At 39.6% G+C, this 9,069-nt stretch overlaps 1 protein-coding gene across 1 annotated transcript; it reads left to right on the top strand.

The window, feature by feature from the left end:
- The first annotated feature begins 7,601 nt into the window (after positions 1-7,601).
- On the top strand, positions 7,602-8,717 carry LOC145996760 (uncharacterized). The gene has a single exon (XM_083133289.1). The coding sequence runs from the start codon at positions 7,602-7,604 to the stop codon at positions 8,715-8,717; it is 1,116 nt and encodes a 371-aa protein (XP_082989415.1).
- Positions 8,718-9,069: the final 352 nt, after the last annotated feature.

Raw genomic sequence — 9,069 nt, 5'->3', positions numbered from 1 at the left:
GATGTCCTAACTTCACGGTCTCAAAATCAACAACACAAGGATGTTCACAGAGACGAATTCTAGGTCCAAAATTGTGGAATCTAAACTTTGAACCATTTCTAGAAAAATTAGGAAATATTTCAGGATCAAAAGAATAAATAGACTATGCAGATTATGTAATATAAGGTAATTCAAGAACAGAGTTGAGAGGAAGTCCAGTATTGCAATAAACTCTTTCGAGGACTTGTGTGATACGGTGAAATTGATGATTGCCACCACTTTATATAATCATAAGTAGAGCCCGGAAGTTCAGGCATTTATTTTCGTTAAAATAGGCAGGCAAAAAGGCATTTATAATGTGGAAAATAGGCACTAAAAATGGGAAAAAAGGCAAAATAAACTGAAAAAGACATATTTGAAAGTCACTTACTTTTATCTATAATTTCTGGCAAAATGTTAATGAAGCATACATAAAACAAGCAAATGTAGCTGGACTCATTTCGATAACAGCATTTTCACCTTTTAGAATATCACAAATTGTTTTCAATTGTTTCAAGTCCTCATTTGCACTCACTACCCATTTGCACTTTTCCACAACAGCTGACCCCTTTTCTCCCGACACTTCCATCATCTGCTGCATAGATTCCTCGAAAATTTTCATGGATGCTACAAGAGTCTCACCTCTTTTTTCTAGCTTTGTAATTGGCAATCCACCATAATGTGCAAAAATAAACGACAGTTCATTATTCAGTTCTGAATAGCACAGGAGTTTTTTCACTTCACGAATTGAAGCCGCTTCATTTTCTGGAAGAGCATCGATCACCTCACTGATTATTTCAAGGTGGTTAGCATAATACTTGTATATAGCTGCTGATATCCAGGTTCCCCATCTCGTCAAGACTGGTTGCGGAGGTAAACTAAGCTCAGGTGCAACTTCCTGAAATGTTCGGGTTCGAGAGGGAGATTTCAGAAATATCTTCTTTGTGTTCGAAATCAACCTGTCCACTTCTGGGTGCAACACTCTAACTTTTTCGGCAATTCTGTGCATTGCGTGGGCTACACATGTGATATGAAGCATGTTCGGGAAGAGAATTTTCAATGCTATGGCAGCCTTCTTTATATAGGGAGCTGCATCACTGATAAAAAGTAACATGTCATCATGATGTACACCATCTGGCCAGAGCAGAAGTAGGGAATTTGAGAATAACTGAGCTATTGACGAACCATTGGCTCTCTCTAGTTGTTCTGACGTGAGAAGAAATGACGACGCATGTTGGTTCCATACTTCATATGATGACGTTGGCTATTCAGCGTCCCATAGCGTCAGTACTTTCATCTGTTTAAATCCAAACTTTCTTTCCACCAACTTCAGCACGAATTCTTTGCAGAGCTTCTTCGTAGCAGATGCTTAAATATGTTTTCCGCAGCGTAGATTCCGACGGCACCGTTTCTTTAGTGTATTTCTCCAGGAATTTCCTCAGTGACTTGTTTTCCACTTTCCAGAAAGGTATCTTGCTTCCATGAAAGCTTTGCACAGTTCAAGAGAAAACTGAGATTACCTGTTGGATGAAGTGCCCACTGTTGAAATTAGGGATATCTTCTTCTGTCCAACCTTTTTGGCAACTGCAGATTTATGTTTTGCACTTTTCTCATGGTTGAATGTTTTTTCACATATCTTGCAGAGAAGAATAGTACCATCTGTCAAAAATGTGCTTTCACCAAATTCATGCACGTAACCATGTAACTTACCACTTAATAGCACACTAAATTTCGGCATGATGACAACTACACGATCCTTTCCTTCCAAAGTGCAGAACTAAACTAAAGATAGAGAACTTGATTTTGGAATCCATGCAAAGGCCCTTGGGCATTAGTGCTGTTTCTTGTCAATAACCTCCTGACACGGACGCTGGACGTGATGACGTAATTGTGCAGGTGTTCTGCAACAGGTTTTCAGCAGTCAATCATTCACAAGGACATGTTAACGGAAAGGCAATATCTTAACTCAGCACGAAATACTATTTTTTTTAAACACACTTTTCTCCTTCAGCAATGTTGAAACATACGTGAGTTCAATATTACTTAAATAAGGTGAAATTATTCACATAATAAACGGAAGAAAAATAAATGCCAACAACGTTTTTTGGGAGAAAAATAATTTATTTACACATTTTTTTTAAAAAAATGTTCAAATTTCATTGAAAAAAGGCAAAAAAAGGCATTATAATTAAAAATAGGCAGTGGGGTTCCAAATAGGCAAAATAGGCAAAATGAAAAGGCTTCTAAAACATTCGAAACAACATAAAAAACATATATATCCGGAAAAATTTTATCAATATATGCAGTAGATAAAAAGAGGCATTTTGCCAAACCTCCGGGCTCTAATCATAAGGGTAAGCTGAATGCTAATACACACCCACAGGCAAAACTCAGAGAAAAATTTAGAAGCGTAAAGAAAGCTGAATATCTAGGTGTGAAATTACGAGAAATGCAAAGATGACATGGATTACGTAACTTCAAAAGCTGAGTCATTAATAAATAAATTGCTAGCAATAGGTTCGAATACATTCAGAATCTCTATGTCGCTTATAAACCCACACATATTCATAATCTACAACGCGATTGTTTCTTTCGAGGGGCCAATCTAAGTAGACTACCTAAAATATACAGTGCGTTCGTTTCGGCTCTGGCCCAAGATAGCGCGTGACATGGCGCTAATGCCGGCATTTTCATCCGTAACGTCTCGCCTATTTACGCACATATCTTTAGCATGTAGACAATTATATTTACATTGCATAACGTGTACTAAATCTGTGCTATAAGAGTTGTTCAAAGTTGTTCACGCGCTATCTCGGCCCAGAGCCAAAACGAACGCACTGTACAACGTATGTAACAAAAATAACATCATAACAAATGAAGGCGATCATTAGAATGACAGGTGCATTTCGAACAACATTACTGATAATTAGGGCTCGGATAAATATGCACTAAAAAAACGCAAAATATGCATGCAAATATGCACTAAATAAGTGTAAAATATGCACTTAAATATGCACTTTAAAAACCCGTTTAATTTATAAATGCTTTATATTACAAACTATGAAAGATTGCATGCCAGGCAATGAATATGCATTATTCTGAATGCTCATTCGCTACACAGATTTTTTTAAAATTAATATGGTTCTGCGTTAAGTGAAGCACAATACATTACAAATCAAGATCATGATTGCATTTTATAACAACATGATGTCTCAAATTTTCGAACTTTAAACTCCTTCTGTTTTCAGCTAGAATAGTCTTATATTCAGAAAAAACACGTTCCACTTCGCAAGGTACAAGTGGACTGTATTTTAGGACAACAAAGTCAGACACATCAAGTTCCAGATCATCCACACGTTGTCCATTAGTATACAGAATTTTGCAAACTTTCTTTATTGTTGCATACCCACTATTTTTTTTCCAATACTGCATCCAATTTCTGTACATACGCATAATCTTCAACCTGGGCTAGGACCTCTTTAACGTCTTCTATAATTTTGATGCTTGTTTGAAGTTGTTGAAAGAAGAAAGACAGAGAAAAGATAAGGAAAGGGAAGAGAAGCGAGGAGAAGAAAAATAAATACAGTATATGCTCGTGTTGCACATCAACTTATTTTAATACAAATATGCACCTGCATATGAAATATGTATTTTCAGTTAAAAATCCTTAAATATGCATTTGCATATGAAATATGCAAAATGCATAATTATCCGAGCCCAACTGATAATTATGGGGTTATGGCCTATCGACAAAATAATCAAACACAGAGCCGCCATATGCTGGAGCAAAGAAGGTCAAGAAGAGAGAGTTTACAAAGTAATTGGCAAATATGTCCCCACCATTCCAGAATCAACTCCCAGATTATCCAGGAGTGGAAGGAAGAATGGATTAACAGCATCCACGGCAGGAGACTGTACCACTTCTTCCCACGTATAAGAGAGAGGCTGATGAAGATAGATTGCTATCGTTCACCTCTGCAACGACGAACGGACACTTCACTTACGGTAAATTGTCGTAACAATAATGAACTCTTAGAACAGAATAAAGAATATGCTGGACTGATTTTTCAAGGCAAAATTTTACTAATTTTGTTTCCTGAGTCTTTTGCAATGATTGATTCACAGTTTTCAAATTCCTCAGCACACAAAATAACTTTATGTTTAAGTACTGCATTATATGAGTGATGCTTCTGTCTCTTCATTTGTAATGTCCGTGTCATGTGCATTTTGCAAAAGTTGGCTCACTGACCACCACGTTACTACAAAGAGCATAATAACAAACGACAGAGTTCACCAATAAAAATAAACTGACTCTTTGTCAGTGGCGTAGCGTTATAGTACGCCCGGCGTTCCCCGATTTAAAATTTCAAAAATGCGTACATGCTGTAAATATAAAGTAAAACTTTACTAATTTCATATATGTTTGACCTTCATGGTATTATAATAGCTATTTTTCGCGATCCGCTTGCAACCCTCCTCTAACAACACTCGTTCTAGCATTTTTTTTTTCAATACCTTTCCTGGCCGGACGCCGGGCAGGTTCGGCGTAAAAGTCTATGTATGCCTTGCTGCCTTTCTGGAGGGAAAGCTTGGATCTCTCCCTACAGCACGCGCGCGAATGCTCTCTCGTACGCATAGACAAACTTCTAGCTACGCCAGCGTACGGAGCAGAGGGCTGGCTACGCTACGTGATTGGTTCATGTGACCCTTCCTGACTACTGAAGCAGACGACAGCGGTAGAATTCCTACCCGGTTCTTCGCGCTCATGCCACTCGTGCTATGTGATGCTACAGAACGCCATATTGAGTGACGTAACTTTACCAAACTCAAATATACCACTTCTTAATGGCCACTGACTGCATTGTATAATTTATCGCACGAACAGCGATGTGCTTTAAAAATTAAAGATCAACACAGTTTTTGTCAAATAAGTTGGTGAAGTCCTCGTGGTAGAAGTTCAGCCTGTGGCTGCTCTACCACTTAACCCGCAAAACCATTATTTTTTTATTATTATTATTATTTCGTTATTATCTAACTGCTTAATATTGTGTCAATAGAAATGTTCAGCATTCATTTGAAAACTCTTAACATCGAATGATCTCTTGACAAAATTATTTTAAAATGTTTATCAACATTCTCAAGACGTAATAAACAGTGGTCTGAATTACTAATCGGCAGCACTGTTACGTCAGTAGAGTGTACGATAGTTTCATCCGCCCACCTCCGTGTCAGAGTGTTTTGCACAGCGCGCCAAGACGACAGAGGCCCCCGATTCGAATCCCGGCGTGAGCACGGGTGTTCTTTGTCAGTGTCCCTTCATCAATATCATCACTCATATTCATATTCGCGATTAACAAAGAGTGGTAGAAAGCGAAATAAAATAAACCAAATCAATCAGTAGTTGGATCATCCACAACAATGACATATACTGTTGTTCAGAGGAGCTTCAGATAGGTTTTAAAATGATTTGCGTCATACCGAAAGGTTTAAAACACCAGAGTTCAAAACATTTGTTGCACAGTGAGGCATCTCATTTTCTAGCTAAAACATGCATAGATGATGTTTTATTGAAAACCCAGCTGACTTCGGGCAAATAAACAATACCTGTGAAGACTAATACCATAAGTAAGTCCTTCGGACTTGGCGTTCCCAACCGAAATGTCCATGCTACGCCACTGCGTCTCTGTTGTGAAATGTTGCTTGTTCTAACACAATAAGTTTAATGGAAACAACATTTCGTTAAGGGTCATTTTTTTTACCAATACTTGTAGTTCGGTAAAACATCGAGGAGAAAACTTGATTATTGAAATTTGCAAATACTTCATTCTACAGGGTGGCTCAATAAGTCACTTAACACCCCTAGTACAAGGCCACTGCAGCGCGCAACATGGAAAAGGTGATGACCAATCGTTATCTGGCCAAGGGGGAACCACATTGACGCCACCCACACGGTCGGCGGCCATCTTGATGTCCGCCATCTTGAATTCAACTTCAGAATTTTAAATGGGAAGGGGGTCGTGCGACATATCAAAATGGGCTAGAATTTCACGAGAAATGAAGGTTTTTTCGACGTATCTTTAACCAGTAAAAAGTTATGACTGAATTCTTGTACAGTCATGGAAAAATGTTCTTCCCCATAAGGCTTTAATAGGAGCAAGTAATGCAGGAGGGTAGGCAACACATATTGCACCCTTCGATGATCGGGTGATTTTGCCTGTCGTAACACCGATAAATGTGTTCCACGCGAAGGTCAACATGACAGGAAAGCAAAGAGGGTCACGTGACTATTGGTTACGTGGAGTGTTGTGCTTCTCCACGTCCCCAGTTCTTGATCCACATTGCAGAAAAAGTAGAGCTGCATGCAATATATGAAAATAGGTTGTTTTCAACTACACGCTTAATTATGATTTTCCCAATTGTAAATCTATCAGACGTGTCTCCCGATTTAGTCGGGACAGTCTTTTACTTTGAATTCCTGTTTGTCATAGGCGTAACTTGACGGGAGCAGAAAGGGCATTTGTAACCCCCCCCCAAAATCAGGTTTCTTAAAGCTGCTAAAACAGGAATTAAATACTATGATTTGACGCGTCCAAAAAAAGTATTATATTGAAAGATTTTTCCCAAATACGTAGATAGCAATTTAATACTTTGAAAGTGTCTCAGATTTGTTTATTGTCACAACTTAGTGTGGCACAGGTCTACTACAAAAGTGGAATTTCGTAACAGAAATATGAACCCACTCCTTTTATTTCGTAGCCGATTTCATCTTGAAACCGAAATTAAGAATATTAGTTAACAATGTCATTGGTAAACAATAAAAAAATGTGTTAGACCCAATTCTTTAATACCTTATCATAATCTTTATCGCAAGTTTAAATTTTGTTGTAAGTCCACTTTATGCAAAAAAAAAAAAAAGGTAAAGTTCTCACCTGTGCTTGGCGCTACGCCATGAACGCGTATAGGGGGTGTGGGGGTAACGCCCCACACTTTCTTGATTCGTTCGTGAGTGGGGGTGATGTGATCAGCATCACGCCCCTGACCGCCTTTACCCCCAGGGTTTCCCCCCAGGTAGAGGCAACGCGTTTTCGGAACATCTCTGAGTTCTGTCGCTTCGCTAGTCAGCGAGCCTAAAATGGTCTTCTTCCTTCTGACGGCGTAGCAGGTTGCGCAGAACGACATGCTCAGAAATCATTCGTGAAAGTGATACCGAGGTGCGAGGATCTGGTGCTAGACTTGAGCGTGCTGCTGAGTGTATGGAAGTGCGATTTCGTAGTGTGTTCCTCACATAAAATATGCCTCCTGTTCGTTCCAAAGTTTATCGTAGAACGCTTAGAGGACAAACGCGTGAAGTTGTGGCAAACGTCTTGCAATTCATGCAAGAAGAGGCTGACCGAAATGATTTAAAGTTGCCTCTTAAAAAAGTCATTGACCGTGTTTGTGCTGCAACAGGTGTATCTTTAAGTACGGTAAAATCAATTAAGAAGGAAAGTTCGGCGGTTCGTGCTGGATCATCGTCATCATACAGTACCCCCCTTAGAAATAAAAATCGTCCGCGGCCGTGTACAGATATAGATGATTTTGACATGTGCGTTGTTCGGAGAACAATTAATGAATTTTACACCGTAGACAGGCAAGTCCCAACAGTAAAATCTGTGCTTGCAAAATTAAGGAAAACCATCGGATATAAAGGGCAGGCAACCAGTTTATTGAAGATCTTCAAAAAACTTGGGTTTAGGTGGAAGAAAGTGGAAACTAATAGACGTGTGCTTATTGAGAGGAATGACATTCGGAATGCAAGGATTGCTTATTTACGGGCCATCAGTAGATATCGTCGGGAAGGCCGTCCTATTGTCTACACCGATGAAACATACATTCATAGTTCCCACACAACCACTAAAACATGGTGCGACGATAGTCTCGAGGGCCTGAAATCTCCAATATCCAAAGGGCAACGTCTCATTATTGTCCATGCAGGCAGCGACAAGGGGTTCATCCCTAACGCCCTTCTGATATTTAAATCCAATCAGAAAACTGGAGACTACCACTCGGAGATGAATTCCAGCAATTACATGCGGTGGATAAGAGAAATGGTCATTCCAAATTTACCCTCAAATTCCGTCTTCGTAATCGACAACGCATCCTACCACAATATTCAGAAAGAAAGATGCCCTTCGTCTAACACCAAGAAAAAGGAAATGCAAGAGTGGCTATTAAAAAACAATATACCATTTACGGACGATATGTTCAAGCCTGAACTATACAGCCTTATAAAACTGCACAAACCGAAGATGAAATCCTACATTTTAGATGAACTGATGAATGAACATGGCCACACAGTCCTTCGCTTGCCTGCATATCATCCCGATTTAAATGCTATAGAGAAAATTTGGGGCATTTCTAAACAATGGGTTGCAAATCGCAATGTGACTTTCAAATTAAATGATGTGTGGGAACTTTGTAAGGAAGCGTTTTCGGTGATTGGAGAGGAGGAATGGGAGTCATGTTGCAGCAATGTTAGAAAAACTGAGGAACAATACATTCGGACGGAGGGTTTGCTGGAACCAGAAATAGAGCGTCTGGCTTTCAGGGTTGGCGACAGTAGCAGCAGTGCGGACGATTCATTGTCGAGTGCAGAAGATTCTTGTTGCGAAATGTCCGATTCAGGTTCTGAACTTGACGGCATAGAAGACCTGGAATAAATCATTGGTTTCTTCATTTGATCGTATTTGCAGTATTTACAACACATAAGGTATGCTTATTGTATTGTTTTCGCTAGTGAGCTTTTGTTGTTCTACAATTCTGCATTGAGTCATTGTTACCCACTGTTTTTTTGTTCACTTGCAACGCTGCTTGAGAATTGTAAACACGCGCCAACAGTCGCGCGTTGCAACTCCCTCACCAGCTGATTCGGTTTCTGTGCGACTCGCTTTCAACTTGCGCATAAGAACACCTCAGAGATGTTCCGAAAACGCGTTGCCTCTACCCATGTCATTCGACGCTGGGTGGGCGCTGGGGCCGCTTCGAACGTTAGAAAAGTTCCCGGGCTTGAAC

The sequence above is a fragment of the Lepisma saccharinum genome, chromosome 13 (assembly GCF_977018435.1).
Source record: "Lepisma saccharinum chromosome 13, izLepSacc3.1, whole genome shotgun sequence".
Classification (NCBI taxonomy): Eukaryota; Metazoa; Arthropoda; class Insecta; order Zygentoma; family Lepismatidae; genus Lepisma; species Lepisma saccharinum.
The sequence above is the reverse complement of the archived record's forward strand: the minus strand, read 5'-3'. Positions and strand labels throughout refer to the sequence as shown.

Bases quoted from the DNA above. Each gene is read 5' to 3' on its own strand.
- LOC145996760 (XM_083133289.1), top strand. From the start codon at position 7,602: ATGTGCGTTGTTCGGAGAACAATTAATGAATTTTACACCGTAGACAGG.